Source organism: Netta rufina, assembly GCF_964035555.1.
Source record: "Netta rufina genome assembly, chromosome: 1".
In the NCBI taxonomy this organism is placed as follows: domain Eukaryota; kingdom Metazoa; phylum Chordata; class Aves; order Anseriformes; family Anatidae; genus Netta; species Netta rufina.
Window position 1 is genome coordinate 171,914,574 of NC_140123.1, and position 20,338 is coordinate 171,934,911.

Below are 20,338 nucleotides of genomic sequence, written 5' to 3' on the forward strand. Positions count from 1 at the left end.
CATTCACAAATCTGTCTCAAAGGAGAATCTTCGTTCTTGTGTTCAATATAAACTAAGACATTTTTGATGGTGTAGTGCTTTTTCTTTGTGCTTGCCACAAGTGGGTTTTGCCTTATGCTTCAAGCTAAAGCCCTTTGATGGCAATTCTTTTTGCTGTTCCTCAGTTTACTATCAAGTGTCACTAGCAGAGATGTAAAAACGAGCAAACATTCAGAAGCCAAGTGCTGTGGAACAGCAGAGCACACAGTGGGCATGGAGTCTGGATTCCCCTGTTGTTTGCAGAACTGAGCCTTCCAGGTCAGCATAGATTGTGTTTTTGCTACCATCTGTTGTGCCTGGGGATGCCAATGCAATACCTTCAATGAACAGTAGACTTGCATAGTTTGCTGTAAAAGAGAACACAAAGTAGATTTTATTTTTTTTTTTTTGTCATCGGCAACTTCTACTCTTACATGAATTTGTCTGCTTTCAGAAGACCAATTTTAAGAACAAATTATATGGCAGGAGAATGCTTAACATATGTAAGAAATTATCTAGGATTTTGGCTCTGAAATTTGTGTTTGGGAGCTGACTAGTTTTTCAAGTTCTGACCCAGCAATATTCAGGTAGTTTCGACTATCTCTTATTTAACAAGTACTAAAGCACTGCTAACAACTGCAGGTACTGTAGGAAATTTATTTCATAGATTGTCTTGGGCATTTATCAGCTTGTGGTGATTTTTCGCCATGTATTTAGAGCAGATTCCAGTTTGCATACGAGTAACATCATGTCAGTCCTAGTTCTTTCGTTCTGACATCTCTTTTGGCTCCTGGTGCGATTTGGCCTGGTTTTCCAAAATGTTGATCCTGAGTCCAAATGTAACTTTGTGGGTGGTACATATGTCAAGCCCTAGTTCAGTATTTTTGGACAGCAGTAGCATTTCATAATTCTTTTGAAACGAAAAGAAGAAACAAAGTTAACTGAAAAAAATGCAACTAGATTTAGCTGGGCACAAGCTTGCCTTTTCTACTCCCCCTTCTCCACCCCCTGTGTTTTTCCATTTGGAGAAGTAGAGGTTTACGTGGCAGAAGCACTGACAGGATTTAGGCTCATTCAGGGCAGCAAGCAGTAGTATGGCCGTGTCCTTATAACCTTAAAACCCATCTTCTCGTGCCCTGCTGTCTGTGGAATCCTTCTGGGATGGCGATGAGGAGGATGAGGAGTTCAGAGGATTGCAACCCTGCCTTTATGTTTGTTAAAACAGCGAGATAGGCTGGGTTACAGGGATGTCTGAATAAGGCTGTGTTGGCATTAAAAGAACCAAACAACCCCCTCAGGTTCTCCATATGTCTGTGTTTGATATACCTATTGCCATATTACATCTTTATATACAGCATACTCTCTCTCTAAAGAGCACAGGAAGGTATAAATGCAACTTTACTACATAAAGTCAAGTGAAATAGTCCAGAAGGTTGTAGCCTGTGTGAAATAAACACATGTACAAAGTACAGGAGGTTTCACACGGCATAAATCACCGGGAACTTCATAGCTTCCTTCCTTCCTTCGCCCCAGCACAGTTGCAGAGCTGCTAGCTGAAAAGCTGTCCTTCATCATTCTTTTGCAGGAAACCACAGGCTCATATATTATTAATTCTGTTTCGCTAGTAGTGCAGGGCTTAGGTACTTCTCTCAAGTGTCTTAGGTTGCTTTTCAGTGTATCCAAGCCAGCTCCACTGCTGCGGTTGCAGTTCTAAGCATTGTTTTTCGAGGGCTGGTAATTTTTCAGGCAATAGCAATATCAATAGGAAAAAAAGTGCATTTGAGATGAGTCTTGGCACCCACATTCTGAGCCCAGAAGATGATTTGCTTGTGAGAAACCACGAAACAAATCGCTGCAGGCTTCTGGTCATCTCCGACTGAGTCACATAGCTTCAGGAGGTTGTAGGCCAGCCAGATGCCCTTCCTAATCTGTTGATGAAAGAAGTTAGCTTCAGCCCTTGCAACACTGCCTCTACCAACATCCCTGCACCATTGTGTCACAGTGGAAGAAGATTGTCTATTTGGTGGGTCCATAAAAGATGCTGGACTTAACCGTGGGGACCATTCTTTTGAAGGACACAAGACCAACTGATGCTTTTTTCTTTTCCACCTCCCCTGCTTTTTTCCCCTTCTTCCTAAAGCACAGCTGGTGTGAGGTGCTACAAAGGAAAATGAAGGGGGGGGAGAGTGGGATGAAAAGTTGGTCCCTGTTTTGGCTACTTACAATGTGAAGTGGGGGCTTTGGTCTTAAGTATTTTTAGTTCTCATTCAGATTATATAATCTGTAGGTAAAGAATGGGTTTGTTTGTTCCTTTAGAAAGGGGGGTTGTAAATAGTTAAGTCACATCAATGTAGTCGTATTTGCTTTTTGTAACAAATACCTCTAGCAGTTTAAAAATCCAATAGGAATTATATCCTTGGGTTTATGGTTTGGATTAGTCATTTAACTCCGATGACCAACACAGACTCAGCTGACACCGTTTTACTTGTTGTCGGAGCACAACTGCCTCTAAGGAAAGGAATGAGAAGAATTCAGACTCCTCCTTGGGGAGGTTTTGCCAGGGCTTCCAGAGCTGTGGTTCTAACGGGAAGCTTTGGGATGTGTTCACAACCAGTCAGGGAGTAAGTAAAGTGATGGTAAAATTATCCTCCTTGTTCAAACCAGGGTATCCCAGCTGGTGAGTGAGGCGGAGACCTTAGCTATTGCCTGTTGGATGTAAGAATAGGAACGGGAGCAAAGTCCGTGACTGACTGACTCATCCTTCCCAAGAAAATGCCAACCCGAGTTTTACATGTCAGTGAAGTTTTACCATGCTCGCTGTGTGTAGTGATTTGTGGCCTTTGGTTTAAGAGCTGTAGTTTCCCTTCCCGCAGTACAGAAGCCATTTAAGTGCTTTCTCCATAGCATCCCTTGTAGAGATACCCACGTACCCCAGATACTCTTGACTGTCTGGTCTCCCATGAAACACCCACCGTGTTTTGCAAACCTTACCTGGTTCCACTTAGGGATTTACCATGTAGTGATGTTTTATAGCATGGGAGTGGAGTCGTTCACTACTGTTCCTTTGGATTTTGGTTTCTTTTTCTCCTTTGTCCCCCTACCCCAAAGCCCTAATATGGACCCTACCTATGGTTACTAAGAAATGAAAGGGGGGGGTCTCAAGTGGGTCTACACTACTTAAGAGGTTTGCCTAGATGCTGCAGCACACATAGCTGTGTAATCCAGCACCATTTACTGATCCCAGGTCTGTGCCATATTTTGGTGAAGCAGGGGGCAGTTAAACTACAATCTAGGATTTCAGCTTTACTTTTTAATTTCCTGCTGGTTTGTGTCCCATTGCTTAAACTGAATGCAACTCCCCTGAGCTCAAGCAAGCAGCCCAGCTCGAGAGCCACGCAGCAGGGGCTGGCAGGGACCTGCTGCTGTCCTTTCCTTTCTCCTGCTTGTTCCTTCCATGTCAGCAAGGAGTGCTGACCCATGCTCTCAGTAAATTATTTTGGTATCACCCTGAGGACTGGGGGCAGGGGTAGAATGGAGGGGAGGACAACACCCGGGGAAAGCATGGGAGGAACAATTTTGTGGTGTGAAGGGAAGCGTGTCCCTCTGGCAAAGCTGTGGGGTGAGGTACTCTGACCAAAGAGGGACCCCAGGTTATGTTACACAAGCCATGGGGCTCTGTGGCTGTGAGAGTGACAGCCATCTATTTTTCTGATTTTATTTCTCACTTGCAAAATTGCTCACCTTCTCACCTCATCAGTGTCAACAGCTGTAAAAGGTAGAGTACGCAGGCATGAAGCGAACAGAATCAGAGCATGAACATTTACTTCTCTTGTCTCTCGGCCATTGGAAAACTGTTGCGAAATGTAAAATTTCTGACAACCTTGGATGTTGCAGTCAAGGTCAAATGAGCACTAAATAGCCTTCTAAAAGTCTTCAGCATGTGAAGCTTGCTTTTAGTTTAAGCAGTCCTGAAAGGTGAGAACAGGATCAGAGAGCTGTTTCACACTTCAACCACATACACACTCAGTTGCTGCTCACCATTTCACGTTAACGGTGTGAATCGAGGCATTGGTTGGTTTCTTGGCTTTTTGTTTCGTTCCTATTTCTTTAATTGTGCTGTGTTATGGTATAGCTACTGCCATAACCCACAGTATGTTACCTGGTGAGGATGCTATTCCAGTCCACCTCTTTCTCCTTGCAGGCAATAGGAGCAGGTTGGCACATTACATACTTCATGGTCACTTTTTTTGTGGTGAAATGGACTAAATCTTCGGGAAGAATCTTTCCATGGAGAAAGAAATGTACATCTCGGATCAAAGGCAGAGTCCCTAGGAAAAATAATGATTTTAAAAATAATAATAATAATTAAATAATCATATCTGCTTGTTTCAGGGCAGTGGGTCACTAATTGAGTTCAAGCTCTGTAAATGTTGTTTGTCCCCCCCTCACAGGGCATACAAAACCATTGAGGAAGATGACTTGAAGTTTCCCCTGATATATGGAGAAGGCAAGAAGGTGGGCACATGTGCTTTCCTCAGACCAGAGGAAGAACAAATTCTCTGCTGTTTACCACTTGATTTAGCCTGTGGCAGTCCACTGTTTTCCACTCAGTATCTCTTTATTTTATCGTTTTGACAGCTTGAAAGAATATCTTGGTTCAGTTATAAATCAGTCTCATGTCTGGGGTGGAGGGAAGAGGGAAGTCATTTGCTGTTCAGTTTCATTTTGGTTTTGTTTCATTGCAAGTAACTAGGCTGCAAAGAGACCGTCTTCAATAGATGACTTTAAATGTTTCTATTTTCATTGTAAAATATAACTAGGATGATTGAAGATAGCAAAATAAGTCATGTTTGCTGAAAATGAAGCAGAAGGATGTTTAAAAACATTTTACAGTGCTCTGAGATGCAAAAACCCTAATTTAGGAAGAGGAGGGATCAAGGCAGGATTTAGGAATTATAACAGCCCTTAAACATGTTTTCTTCAGCTAGTGTACGTGAACTCACTGTTGATTTTTTCTGATGTGATTGCTGATAGTTTTTCTTGAAAGTAAGAAGTGAACCCTTCCATTTGGGTGAACTTTGTTTCCAATTCCCTGATTAAGAACAGTGAGATCATTAGTGCTGATCCCAGCAAGCTTAGCTGGATGCAGCAATAGGATCAATACAAGGACGCAGTGGTGTCAGTTTGCTGATATTTGTATGCTCACTGTGTTCCTAAATAGTGCTCCCCTGCTGCATTAGGCTCTTATCTCAGTACAAAAACACACGCTCTTCAGAATTAGCCCAAGTTTTAAAGGTTCGGACCTGCAGCTTATCTCTGAATTTGGTTAGGTTTATAATTATTTGCAAAATGTTTCACGCATATCTTTTAAATTTTCTCTCTTTTTGCCTTATGGAGCCAGGGGTTAGGGAGGCAGAATAATTTTGAGTCAGTCTTGCACTGTTACTGATGCTGTGAGCAATCTTGTTCAAAAGCTGCTGCGGCAAAGGTAGTGTTCTGGGGAGGTGATGTGCAGGGAGTTGGGGTGCCCATGGGGCAGGCTGCCTGGGCAGGCTCTGGAGAAGCTTTAATGAAGAAGAGCCCAGCACCTCTTGGGAAACAGCTCCTGTCTCAAAGGAGGATGCTTAGCGAAGAAAGCATTAGATCTGAGGTAAGAGCAGACCTGATTTGGACCAGCTCTCCACAGAGAGCTCAGCGGGCACTGGCACTCTGCGTACTCAGCAGTTTGAGGTGGCCTTTGGCACTTTGCCTTGGCCTTGATGAAGAAAATATGTGGCAATATGTCAAAAGGAAGAGGCCACAGGTTTCTTAAGTGATTAATTAGGCTCCTCATCCCTTTTATAAAACCTGTTTACTTCATATTAGTGTAATTTGCTGAAGGGGTGCTCTCATTGATTACCATGGGACAGTGAGGCAACTGAGTTAGATTTCCATAGTCCCAGTCCCGTACAGATGGTCACAGTCTAGGATGGGCATACTTAAACTGGCATGGGCACAAATACAAAATGCGAAATGGAAATGAAGTTCATACATTGATTAGCTATGTTAGATCTCAAGTCTCTGGGAGAAAAAGAGTTCATCCCTAGCTGTGACAGTTGTGAAGTAGGAATGTTATCTCTTTCCATGGTGATACAATGCACGAAGCAAGTTTTGATCCCATTTCTTTATTTCCAGGCTCGGGTTATGGCAACAATTGGGGTGACCCGAGGACTGGGAGACCACGACCTGAAGGTGCATGACTCCAATATCTACATCAAACCTTTCCTGTCCTCATCTCCTGAGGTAAAACAGCCAAGCTTTGACTATCTGGTTTGTGGGAGAGAAACAAGTATACTTACCGTGCTTATTTGTTCTTCCAAAATCTGACTCCTGAATGTTAAAAATTCCTTCTCCAGTTGTGTGCCTGTCTCTGGTTGCTCCACATCCCAGGCAGAGCACTGATGCCTTCTCATCCTTTTGTCTGTAGTTATCCTGTAGCCTCACCATTCTGTGTGGCAGACACCCATCTCTCCTCATCTTCACGTGCCCCAACACCCTCTGAGGCCTGGATCATGCAGCCTTCACAGAAGCTGACACAAACCAGCGTTCTGCAGAAGGGAGCATTGGATGTCTTCCACGGTAGCATGGCATCCTGCTTTAGGCAGAGGGTACCAGATCCAACTGCTAAGTAGGAAAACGCCAAGAGTGCGTTGGAAGAGTGCTTTATGCTTCCATCTGGCTGCCCCTTCACATCCAGTGCTTAATTTTTTTATGGTGGTTCTGTGCAAACCCAAAATAGTGTCAGAAATGGCAATGTGCGTTCCCAAATGATGACATAAAGAGGAGATTAGGCAATATTTACCATACTAGGGGTAGTGAACCTGCTACTCACCTCTCTGGAAACCAGTTTTAAGTGCCTCCATTGTTTTGACTTGCCTCAACGAAAACAGTTCTATTGTTTGACCACCATAGACCTTGCAGTGAGGGATACAAAGGCTTCTAAATGGGTTTGAATGTATTTGGTTATTAACAAGAAACATTCAAACCTCACTTTGTTCTCTGGAACTTTATTCATGTTCCTACATCAGGGAACAGATGACACATTTTCAATAAAATATTAAGCAAGGGCAAACCATCCTGTGAGAGCACAAAAAGAGGAGGCTTTGCTGCCATGGCCCAAATGCTGAGAGCCATCCACTGTCAGCTGCCTTTCCATTGTTTTAACCATACCCTGTATCTGACCTTGAACTTACTGCTTGATACAGCAGCGTGAGAGAGTGAAAATACACAAATGGCATAACACTGCTAGAAGGGAACAAAAGTATTAAATTGACCTTGCTTAGAACATCTTAGAACATCAATTTAAAAATGAAGCACTGAGAGATTCTGGCCCTGAGGAAAAGGAGGCGATCCAGAGACAGCCCCTTCTTCGCTTTTCCTTGCTGTCAGTCCAGTCCCTTCCCTCTCCCCCATTTGAGTGTGTGGTGCCCATTGCTGGGACCTGCTGCTGTTCTCCTCAGCCAGGCAGGCAGCAGCTCTGCACTCATCACTCCGATGGTTTTGCTTAGTGCCAGCACAATGATGCAGTTCTACCTATTTATTTTTCTTTCTGGCTTGCTGAGACCCAGCATTTCTGGGGAATGTAATAGCTGCAGCGCAGTATCTCAGCAGTACCATCTCTGCTGATTGCTGCTGCTGCTCTATTTGTCTGTGTGTATAAACCACAGCTTCTCATGGGCTTTTCTGATTTGTGTGTAGTGCGTGTGTGCGAGCGTGTGTTCAAATTCTGGAATATGTCATTCAGTTCGTATGCTATCCACGTTTCAGGATCTCTTAACTGCTTTGTTAAAGGGAAGCAAAATTAGCTTTGTTTCCATATTCCCTTCTCAGCTAAATTCAGTAGAAATGTACTAGGGCAGCAGGAGGAAAGACAGAGCACCTGCCACCTCGATTTAGAGATGTGGGAAAGGAGGGGGAAAAAACAACATAACCTGAATTTTATTAGGAAGTAAAAAATATGATCCAACTTGCTTTCCATTACACCTCTTCTCTTAACCAGCTCATCCTTCTCTTCCCAGAGAGGGCTCCAGTGCTTTGTTTCCTCACATTCTTCTCTGACTTGTTCTGCCCATATGTGGACACCTTGCACAGAAACCAGCATTAAGAATCAACCTCTTTATGCTGCCATCTGGGCACCCAGGCGCTTGGAAGTGCAGTGGCCTCGGGCAGCAGTCACATTTGGCCCTCGTGCAGCATTTGATTTGGAAATTGTCTTTGTAGAGGTAGGGAGGCACGTTGTCTGGTTTCCAGACCTGGAAAAGGGGAGGCACAGGAAGTGAAGCCTCACAGTGAGCCGTGACATGGGGAGAATCCAAGTCTGGCTTCTGTTTCCGTGCTGTAATTACAGAGTCCTTTCCAAATCTGGGGGCAAGGTGGTGAGTTTTCAGTGTATTTACTGCCAGGGTGACAAAACTCTGGTATGGCGTGTCCACCAAAATTTATCTGAAGGCAAGGTAAGCATCCGTGTGGCTATATCTAGAAACAGGCATAGAAGTAATTTGGGGGTGGTATGAATTTACGCTTTGATAGAGCGCCAGGCTATGGGAGGAGAAGTCATGTAGCCAAGACTGACAAATGTAATCAGGATTCAGTGGCTCAGCTGTTACGAGACCAGATTTGGAGGACTTCTGCAGGTTGGTGAGCTCTAGAGAATTGAGCCTTTTATAATGAACTGGAGTAGCACAAAGCAGGCAAGCTATGGCTGAGGCTCTCTGGCATGGAATTAAATATTTATTTTTCATAATGGAACAGCTCATTTGAAAGCTTTCAGCAGGAAATTCTGCTTTTTAAAGCTCAGCAAGAGCCTTCTTGTTGCAGCGGAAAAGCAGAATTTCATCCTGAAATTTTTCAAGCAGCAGCTCAGCCGTTCGGTGGACACAGTGTGGCTCCGGCAACAGCACCTGGCCCTTGCCACTACGAACCCAACACCACCACTGGGAGCAAATGGTAAGAAGGTAACCAAGGAGAAATTTTCCCCACCCAAAGGCATTAAAAAAATCTTTGTAACGACTTCGCAAATATGTCAAAGGAAGCCGTTTTAGATTCACATCTGCCTTCTGGAGAAATCTTGGGGAATTACAGCGTTTAAAGGAACAAGTGAGGCAAGTACTTACAGAAGTACTCTTTGATCAAAGGGAGTCAAGGTGGTTTAAGGAAGCAAACATCACGCTTTAGTAGCTTGAAGTCCTTCAGGGTTATGTCTACCAGAGAATTAAAAAAAAATAAAAATGTGGTAGATGATCTCGCCCGAGCACTTTGATTTCTGAAAAAAAAAAAACATTTGAGAAACTGTTCTGCATCACAGGTTATTAATATAAAAGATATGAAGCTATAGACTAAGTGGAAAGTTGGCACAGTCTACTGGAAATTGGCTAAAGGGCAGGAAACAAAGGGTGGCAGTAAAAAGCTAAAAGGAGATTAATTGGTGAGTGCTGCAGGGAGCAGTGTTGGGACCCGCTTTTTATTATTTACATATAAATTACTTGGAGGGTGGTATTGAAAGATCTCATCGTTTGCCAGTGGAGCCGCACTGGATAACACTGCACATAAAAAGGGACAATACAATTAAGAAAGGGTTTAATTTATTGAAGAGACTGGGTTGATCAATAGTGCAGGCAACTGAATGCGGACTGTTGTGTGGCTTGAATTCCCCCAGGCAGGCTGCTTGGGAGCACCTCAGATGGCTGCAGGCTCTTGTGCCACTTTGTCTGAACAGTTTTCACGCCACAGGGACTCGTGTTGGCTGCCTCTTACAAACAGAACTGCCTGGCAAGCCTTAGCGCCTTCGCAGCGCTGGTGTGGTCCTTTGCATGAGCCAAACGCAGGTTTTGTCCAGTGGGTAGGTTGTTTGAAATGTAAATATAAAACCGGCCCACCTGCTTATTTGCTGCTTGCCCAAAGCATTTTACTCAGCACTTCTCATTGTGTGTAGGCGAGCAATATTAGAAAGAAATACCTGTAATGAAAAAAGGCACTGTGTGACGAGCCACGTAATGCGTGTTCAGAAAGGTGTCGTGGGCGACTGTGGGTTTGGTGGCAAGTGTCCACTGCTGAATTTCAGCAGAGATCTCTAAGTACCAGTCGAGATAAAATGCGGTGTAACCCAACTCTTACTGTCACGGGTGTTGGTGCTGCTGAGGTGGTTGCTGCTTCCTTGTAGCTGGCTTTTTGCATTCGCTGATTGCTGAAGTCAAACTGAACCACTTCACAGGTCTCCAGCTCTCCGCATCAAAGAGGACATCAGTGGATGGCAGAAGTATGGTGACTTATGGAAGCCTTCAAGGGCTGTCCTGTTGCTCCAGAGATGTTACAGAGGGCAAAAGTTTGTGAGGGCAATGGAAGGGGCTGGAAGGCTCAGGAGAGCTGGTGGCAGGGCTCTGTGAAAGGTAGAAGCTGGCTCGTTTCTGCACCTGGGCAAAGCGGTCTGTAAGCATAACCTGCAGCTATGATGGACTGGACAGCTCTAAAATAGCTCTTTTTTGTCAGCAGTGTACAAGATTGTGATGGTAGAAGCTTGGTTGTTTGTATGAGGCGCTTGCTGCTCAGTGAATCCCTGAGCTTTACCCAGGATGCTATCTGAAATACTTGCTTATACCTGGGAGACTTGACCAGGATGTGTGGTGTACTTGCTGGTTGCTGCGTTGCCCAATTTATCCCCTGAAGCCCAGTAAACTCTGGGCTGTTAAAGGTTAACTAAACTCTGGGAGATGGGGACCGTGACAACTGCTGCCTTTTGTGCAGGGGGCTTGAAAGGAGAGCTGTGCTGCATATAAGGATCTTTTCTATAATAGTATTCCCACTCAATCTGAATAAGGAGATATGCTCTAATGAAGAGAGTATCTTGCCTTGACTTTAATCCTCTCCAAAGTCCTTTTTCAGCTGTTACCTTAGATAATGAAATGAAGGTTACATTTTACAAATGACCTTTTTGTGCTTTTGAGTGAAAGGCGAACAAGTAAGGATTAGCAGTGAGGTCTAGATGATTGTTTCTCCAGAGCTGCTTGCAGTCCCATAAAATCATAATTACATTAAAAGGTCCAGGCATTTTATGTGCATTTCCTGCTCCATGGCTCCTAAGGGGAGAGTGCACCAGGGGGGAGAATAAAACAGCTCCGTGTCTTCTGGCAATGCCAAGTGCTTGTCTGACCAACTTGCTGCTGTCGGTGAAGCCCAAGGCTGGAGCAGGATGTGTGACAAGGTGTGCTGCTGCCAAACTTCAGTGCAGATCATCGTTCCCTCCTGACTGCCGTGCCGGGGTTGCCACACGTCTTTCAGATGGGGCTTGTTGCTGTGGTAATTGAAGTGCTCTGGGAGGGCTTTGTAAGGGCTCCCTGCTGGAGCCTGGGAATCGAAAGAGCAGGCGCTTTGTCAGCTGGAATACAGCGTGTGCTGGAAGGAGAGCTACGGCCACCAAAAGGCTCATTTTAAAATGCTCATGATGACCTTTGCTCGTATTTGGGCTCGGCTGGTGGCCTCCCAGCCCCTCCCAACCCCGTCCCCCGGCTGTGGTGCTGAAGCCAGTGGGCGTTTTAACAAAACAGCCTCACACAGATAAGCTTCGGGGTTCGCTTCTGTGAGAATCTCAAGTGAGCCTCTACCCGCTGAATGCCGTAGAGATGCACACAACCGAGCAGGTAAATAAATAGCTCTTCTCCCTTTGGTGGGACTGCTCCCTTGCCCGGGCGTCGTTCAGAAGCGCAGCGCCTGCCTCGGGCCTGGAAAGGCGAACAAGATGCCTTCTGCTGTGCACAACATACGCAATTTATTTGGCAGAGTTAAATGGGTCTGGACAAATAGTGAAAACAATTATTTGTGAATATTTTATTAGAAAATATCAAAAATTCATCAAATGAATTATTCAGCTTCCATTTGACTAGCCCTGCCAGCGATAGGGGAGAGCTTCGCATGCAGACCAGGCAGCTGGGCTGGGGGGGGCTTTGCTTTGATCAGAGGCTTGCTTTGTGCAGCCTCGTTCAGGAACACTTGGGTCCATCCCGGCTGGGTCAACGCCTGTGGGATGCCTCTCATGATGTTTTTTGTGTGTTTTAGGTGAGAGTCTACGACCTCCTGCAGTATGAGCATGGGCCGGATGATGTTCTGATCCTAGCTACTGATGGACTCTGGGACGTTCTGTTAAACGAAGAAGTGGCAGAAGCTGTCACTAACTTCCTACCAAACTGTGACCCTGATGATCCCCACAGGTTTGTGCTCATCCCTGACTTTCTATCCTCTCCAGAATTAAGAGTGCTTTTTTGTAATGTATTTGTGTAGAGCATATGCAGTAGATAACATGCAGTAGGTATGCATGTTTTTATACACTGGATGGAATCCCTATAGCAAATATGTTTGGGTTTGTTTTTTCCCAGTTATAACTCAGAATTGCCTACCTTCAAAGGAAAGTTGTGGGATCACGGTATCTTGGCAAAGGATCATCTTGTGGGCTGTAATAGGTCATATGGAAACTAAAGGAGGCTGAGGTCTTAAAAGAACATCACGACAGGTCTCTGTCTCCAGCAGTCACACATAACTCTCCTCTGGACAGTCTTTTAACACTAAAGAATTGTTTCTTGCTAGGACCTTATTGGTATCTCTCTCACACGCTATACATATGGATAAATACTGTGTGGTGTGGGTGCCACTTATTCCTAGTCATGCTGTGACCTGTAAACCCACCTCTGCTAGTGGATGCCCACTGCCTGCCTGCTGCTGGGCAGCTGTGGTGACAAAATAAGTGCAGAGTTTTATTCTACTTCACGTAGCTGGATTCTGTTTAATTTCATAATTGTAGCCTGTGTAATCCTCTTCATTTTCCTGTCTTCACCTCCTCTTGGTCAGTTTCTCTCTTTCGAATATACCACCAAGCAAACAAAAAACTTCCCAAACTAACTGGAGCAGTGTGTGCCTGGAGTGTCTGTCTGCTACCAAGTTCAGTGTCACACTGAATTAGAACATCTAGCTGGAGATCAGAAGTCTCTTGCTTCTGAAAGGGAGGATGATGAAAATGGAAGTAGTTTCATCCTTCTCCAGAGATTGTTCTGAAAGGTGCCTGTTGCTCCTGATTTTAGGCCTGGTTAGCCATCGCTGCTTTCTGCCCTCTCCCTGGGATGAGTATGGGGGAAAAGAGCCCTTAAAGCATCCTCAGTTGTACCCATGGAAAGTGGAGTTTGGGATATAAGCAGTGGGATATCTCAGCAGCCAAGTGAGAACATGCAGGACTGTGTGAGAGCTCAAGTTTCACTTGTTTGGATGTGGCAGCACTTGAGGGTATGGGGAAATCCAATCTCAAAATGCTTTATGTATTCATAATTACTGAGTGGTCATCTTCATGGGGTGAGCCCTGTTCTCCATCATCAAACATGGAGGACAGCAGAGGGTACAGACACCCTGACGGCCGCTTGGGTTTTGAAGTGGCAGCCACTCCAAACACAGTCAGAATTTGGTACATGGCTAGTGAGGAGCACTTGCAGGGCACCTGGCACTGTGCTCTGCAGATCAGCTGCTCATTGAAGGTAGGAGGAGACCCACCCAATTGCATCCCCATTTTTCCCTAGCACTGTTCAGAGGTGGTAGGGAGCTTTTGCTCCGCATTCTGCACCCCTGAGTCTCCTGTTGCAAACACAGCTGGTATAGTTGTAATACCTGTGCCCTACTCTGCCTCCATTGTCTTCTGGTAACTGGGAAAGGTTGGCTCTTCGTGCTGTCCTGGCTGGGCCTGTTAGATGTGAACACAGTCTGGGTGCACTGCATCGGTCTTGTTCCTTCTGGTGTTTCCAGCACTGGAGGTAGCCAACACTTCTCTTGCAGAAGGAATGGGAATTCCTTGTTCAATCTTTCTGACATGCAAGGTGTGTAACTTCTCATCCACTATAAAATACTCATAGAAATCATAGTAAGGGCAAAATAACATTTTCTTTATTTGATTTAGATTTATTTATGCTGCTTTAGCCCCAGTAATTGTGGGGGATTAGTCTCGTTTGCACCAGTGTGAGTACGACACACTCCAGAATTGGGCCTCCTGTATTACGAGTTAGAACAAACACATTTATTAGTGTTTGACCTATTGGTCTGTGAATGGACATCTGAATCGAAAATTAATTTGTTCTGTTAAGTAACTTTATGCCAGGTCATTTAGAGGCTTACAAATAGTGGTAGCAAGACATTTCTCAGGCCAGCTTGCAAAAGGTAATTAGAACAGTCCCTCATATAGTTTACAATGATATTTATGAAAATTACCTTTGTGGAATTGCTCTTGCTGCTTGGTTATAAAGAATATTTGAAGGGTTTAAAGTACTGTGTGAGAGGTTTTATGTAATTACTTCAGTGGTCCAAATGAGGTATAACTAATGAATTTACAATAGCATAGCAGCTCAGACAGTGGCGTTGCATTCATTCCTCTCACTACTCAGAGACAGGAGAATCGTGTTTGTAGCATTATCAGTGTTATGTTTAAAGGAGATGTTATCCTACAAAATGTCAAGTTCTGTGATGGGTGCAGTAACAGTCTGTGGTGAGGTGATCAGCTGGAAATGTAAAATCTCTAGGGATGCAGAAAACTTGTCAGAATGTAAGGGGCTTGCCCCCTGGGCCTGGTAATGCCATGATCTTCTGAAGAACCTACCATTTGGAGCAGAACCTGGACCCCAGATCCATCTGACCCAGTAGCCTACTTATTCCCTGACAGCAGCATATTTAACAAAAAGAAAGGCAAAAATAAAAATAGGAAAATTTTAGAGCTGCACAGCACTTACCTATTATGTAATTAGCTCTTTTAGGGAACAATATCCCTCCCATTTGAATTAGAAGTCATTTTACAGCCTGATGGATAAGAGCTCATAGCCCTCAGTAAAGCTCTTGGGACTCTCTCCTGTTGGTATTTACTGTCAGAGCTCTGAGTGTTTGTTACCCACAGAAAAACATTTCTGAATCCTGTCAAACGTAACGTGTCTGGGCATCTCCAATGCACAGGGAGCGATGTCTTCACCCAGCCATGCAGACACAGCCTCAGGGGATCTGGGCAGCGGGTGACGAGAACAGACTTGATCAGAGAGCAGCTTCTCCGCCAGGGCTGGGCAGTGCTGTGATGGGGCAAAGAAGCCAGGCTTGAGCTGGATTTCTTAGCCAGCTCGTTTCTTACGGGTACTGTGGCCTACAAGAGCATGAAGGCGACCCTGAGCGAAGAACAGGTGGTAGCGACACACTGCTGCTTTTTCATACATCATCTGTCTGAAAAAGTATGAAGATGAAGAGAAGCGAGGATCTTGACCATTTCCTTCGGCTGCACTCACACACTGACCTTGGGAATCTTTAATTTCTCATCCTCCCTCCTGTCCTTCCTCTCCCTCACCCCATGTGGAGATTTATGAGGGTGCTGGGGAGTTGCTCCACCTCTGCTGTGTGTGAGCGGATAAGAAGCTGCTCAGACAACAGCATGCTGCCCCTGCTGCCACCATTTCCCCTGCAGTACTTTCACTGATCAATACTGAAAGCTTGAGCTGGAGAAAATATATATATATTTATTCTTAAAACACAGAAGTTGTATTCCAGCGAGGCTGTTCATTAGGAGGAAGTAGATACTTTAAAACTACTTCAGCAGTTCTCTAATGCTGTCTTGACAGCTGAATCCCAAGTTCACAGCGCTGGAGAATAAAGCATTCAATAATGGACTGCTGCTGCTATTCATCTCCAGGTACCAGAAACTCGCCCCATCTCCTCTAGTGCCAAGCTGAACAGCGTCACTCAATTCAGCTCTGTGCTGGGAGAGGAATACGTTACCTCGCTGCTGCCTTCACCTGTTCCTTCTCCTCCACTTCAACGAGCTGGTTTTCTTGTGTATTTCACAGTCTGTCTACAGGAGGATTTCTGATTTCTTAAAGACTTTTTTTTTTTTAATCTTACCCTCTCCAAACGTTAAGCAGCACATCTTTACACAATAAAGAGCAGTACTTATTCCTTTGTGCTCTTTAGATGTGGGGAGCCCTTGTTAATTAGAAAAAGAAGGAAGGCAAAGTTTTCTCCCAGAATGATGGGTTTGCTTCTCTTAAATCCTGACAATAGCTGAGAAACCCTTGAAAAAGATGTTCTTAGCCAAAACTCTCTTAGCATCAGACATGCTGTGAATAAATATTTCAGTTTCTTGCCTGCCACGTGGAGTCCTTTTGTTCTTAGCCCTGCATCTGATTTGGGGATTTGGGAACTGAGGAATGCAAGTAATGTATGTTTGTTTCTTTCCCCTTGGAAAACAAAATTTCATGTCATTATTAGGACAGTACAATCAGCGCTTCTTGTCACCTCCTGCTGTTACACCTTGAGGTCTTTGGTGCAGACAGGTCTTGGAGCCTACAGACAGCGTCTGTGCAAGCGTGTGTTGGAGTTCGTGACTTGCCTGGTGCAAAATGACCCTTGGGCCCTGCTCTTATGGCTAGAAGTAAATTTTGTGTCAAAACTAGAGAGACCTGGAAATGTTACCACTCCCTCAGTACCACTAGGAGCGGGTAGTGTGTTGCTTCTGCAGAGCATTATTTGGATTTAACATCGAACCTTCTGTGTCATGAAACGTTGTTTTATTTGCAGTAAAAGTAACTTTCTAGTAGAGCAAGTAAATCTATTCCCGATTCAAAGGAGTCGTTTGAGCCTAAGGAACCAAAATTGTAGAAACAGGACATAATAAATTGGGTATTTCTCTTCTGTTATCCCAAGAAGGTGAATAAAGGCTCTTTTGATAGCAATTGCATTTAATAATTCATTCTTTGGTGAAATTAGCTGGGGTTAGAACAATCCTTGGATACTCAATTAACAAACCCCTTTTTTGTCCACTGCTTATGATCAGTGGAGGTGCTGTTCTTTCCCATGCCTCAGATGAGATCTGGGCAGATCACTTCTGGGCAAGGCTCTTCCCTAGAAAAGGGAGTCTTGAAATGCCAATCCTTCTCGTCCTTCCTGCTTTCTTTAAATTACGCAGATGTGTTTTGCTTCTGATGGTCTGTGAGTTTGGCTTTACAGAGAGCCCCTCATCACATCAGAGGCTGATACTTCAGATTAAAATGAAATACAGGCAGACACAATATTGAACGTGTGTCTTTTTGTTTTTTTTTTCTTCTGTGAGTCTCTTAACTGTTCAATTAATTTTTAATCTGCAAATCATAGAGAAGCTTGGCTCCACCCAGCTAAATTCAAAACATCTTAGGCAGGTGTTGGATTGAGGATTGATTGGAGTACTTGTTCATCCATAATGAGATTTCTTTCGGAGGAAACTTCTAAATTAGCACACAGATGTGTTGATCTAGTAACAGCAGGTAAAACGATATGGGATAACACGTCTGATCAATATTGCATTGGGCTCAGGTTTGTTGAATAAGGACTCATTTTAGAAATAATCCCGTTGTAAACAACCGCTTCTCCATTCTGGCTGGCGCAGGGCAGAGCACTGTCTGCACCACTTCTTGTGCTCCGCCACCCTTCAGCCTCCAAGCAGCATCTGGTATTTTCTAAGGACAGAAAATAACTCCCATAAATACAATGCCATTCAGCCCCGCACAGTCTGGGAGTTTTGAAGCAACATGAAACTGTCAGTATTTCACTAAATTAAGCACTTGACAACTCACATTCACACAGTTTTCATTGAACTCATAAATGTGAATGGACTGTGGACTCTGTGAATCTGCTGTATTAAGTTTCTTTTTCCAGTTTCACTATACAAAAGGTTCAAAAATCATTCTTACAGTCAAGGAAAATAGCTTATCTACTTGGTTTAAAGGGCAATTTGGATTTTATTTTTAAATATTGCTTGTTTTCAAATTGCATTCTTTATTACAGTTTGTCTATGGAATGAGTAAACCCATATTTACCTCCAGGTGTTTCAGTCCCCAAGTGTAGGTCTCAGTAAACAAGTGGTGCTATTTTGTGTCCTCAAATTTTCAGACTACTAGAAACCTGATTTGTTGAGTTTTGTTTTTTGTTTGTTTGTTTGTTTTTTTTAATATTTTCTGAAAACTTGTGAAGTTGGGCACTTAAAATGACTGCTCACTTTTTGATTGATCACTGCCTGTGAAATACCTTCTGAGACAAAAGCTGCTACTGAATTATGAACGATTGCTTTGCGCGGATGTTGTGGTTAACATTTCTCTGCTTCTGGGTACCTTGTCCTTGTTCCTGACAAATGTAAATCTCCAGGCTTTCTTCACCAAGCTAGGCCGTAATACTCACCCTCCCTGGCTGTGTTCTGCCTTCACAGGTACACGCTGGCGGCGCAGGACCTGGTGATGCGAGCTCGGGGAGTGCTGAAGGACCGGGGCTGGCGAATCTCCAACGACAGGCTTGGCTCTGGAGACGACATTTCTGTCTACGTCATTCCTTTAATACACGGGAACAAGCAGTCGTGAGAGCAGTATCGAGAGCGTTTGCAGAAAGGGGATCTTTTCAGGAAGGGCCTCTAAGAGACAATGTGTGTTTGGTGATCTGACCGGGACATCTCCAACTGATGTAATCTATTCAAAGCTAATGCTGGAGGGGTACTTTTCTGCCCGAAAGGCAGGGCTCTGCACATATACTGTATATGATTAAAGATAACCCTTAAGATTACAACTCCCCTATAGAAAAGGTTTTGGTGCTTAACGGGAATGGGATTTAAATGCTGCTAGCATATTACGGATTCTGTCATCCCTCCGGGTGAAGACCTGAAATACAAGTTAATTTTTTTCAGTTTACCATGTAGCTTGGAAGAGCCATTTCAGTTGTGCAAGTAGAGGTGGGCATCAGAAGCCGTGGAGGCTCCTGAAGTCTAACCCCAGGTATTCAGAGTAGTGACTTGGGTTACATCTCATTTAAAAATACTTTTATAGATATATATATGAGACTCAAAAGTTTTCTTCTTCCAAAAAGTTGCTTTCATGACTTACCTATGGACAACTGCAAACTTGTGTAATCCTTTGAATCCCCATTTTTCCTCGTCTCTTCTTCAGTAGACTATGCTCCTGTATTTTAGTAGGAAAACTGAAATTGTTTTTAGTGTGACTATACCTGTTTACTGCAGCTAAAACAGCCAGCTGCAAAATTGTCCAGGAGAAATAGGTCACAGTCTTGTACTGCAAGATTTGTTCTGATACGAGGAATTATTTGTTGAGATTCCCTGTTGTGTGCATACCATGCTTATACAGAGCAAGCAAACTCAGCTCTATGTGATGTTTACCTGGAGGTCGTGGTTTCTTTGGGATCAGATTTTCATTCATTGAATGGGTCCGTCTGCCTTATCCTGTTGAAAGGATCCCTGAACACACAGTTTTTGCATCAGCTGGGATTCAGTAAATTTATTTGGGCTCCTGAGTATATTTTCAGTTGGATTTCTACTTGAAGTGATGATATTGTTCTGGTTATCAGTTTGGGTACACAGATAGTGATCTGTTTAAGAATGATTTCACTTATTCCTGCCTCACTTACTATTCAGCATATTCCTGCTTCCTGCTTGACTTGGCGATCAGAAAGTGACAGCTTATAACTTTCTGTCCTCTCACTTGTTGAGGACTGTAGTTGAGGATCAAAAGATCACTGTGATAGTTACCAGCCCTTCACCCCTCACTAGCTTCATCAGCTTTTTTCTTAGCCGTACTGAATCGATTTAAATAAAGAAAACCTGAGTACCTTATTGGAGTAAAAGCAAGTCCATGGGAGTAACAACTGAGCAAATCTGCAGCTTAACCTAGCTGCCTGCTCTTCAGACAGACAGCTCTTCACTTCATTGGCTGCAATTAAAAAAAAAAAAAAAAAAAGGAAGGTTCTCATATATAGGCAGATGTGTCAGCTGGGGAGCCAGATTCAACCTAAATTGCTCCCAGACCACGTTCTTTTGGAGCTGCTAATCTGGCTTGTACATAAAAGCTACTTCTTGAATAGCCAAAAGACAGGGAGCTGACATAATTGCAGAGCACTGACTAGGCATCTCACAAATGTTATATCCTTTCTAAAGGAGAAACTGCCAGCTCGAAGAGAAGGATGCTGTGTCCTTTGTGCTCCCTGAGGTGTGCAGACTTTCTCCTGAACAGGAGTAGCCTCGAGCTTGCCAGTTTTATAATTTATAATGTGCTATGTAAACAAAGAACAGTGCTGTTCGGTATTGCTGCCCAGATGCTTTATTTGATTGCATCCAAAAGTACGTGTGCAACATTCTCGGAGAATTTCAGATGCCCTTCTCTAAGTCTCTAGACCCAGGAGGAGTTTCAGAGATGAGCTGAGCCGATGCAGAGTGAGCAATGGCTCGCACATGCAGCAAACTGCATGATTTTAGCCTGGA

At 44.0% G+C, this 20,338-nt stretch overlaps 1 protein-coding gene across 1 annotated transcript in view; it reads left to right on the forward strand.

Moving 5' to 3' along the window:
- Positions 1–18,451, forward strand: part of PPM1H (protein phosphatase, Mg2+/Mn2+ dependent 1H) — a gene marked incomplete at its 5' end in the record, with an annotated part of 133,063 nt that extends 114,612 nt beyond the window's left edge. Inside the window, 4 exons of the mRNA XM_084292889.1 lie at positions 4,470–4,533; positions 6,193–6,300; positions 12,106–12,257; positions 18,287–18,451. Coding sequence (XP_084149015.1) covers positions 4,470–4,533; positions 6,193–6,300; positions 12,106–12,257; positions 18,287–18,434 — 472 coding nt within the window. The 3' untranslated portion in view covers positions 18,435–18,451. The remainder of the gene's footprint in view (positions 1–4,469; positions 4,534–6,192; positions 6,301–12,105; positions 12,258–18,286) is intronic.
- Between the last annotated feature and the right edge of the window lie 1,887 nt (positions 18,452–20,338).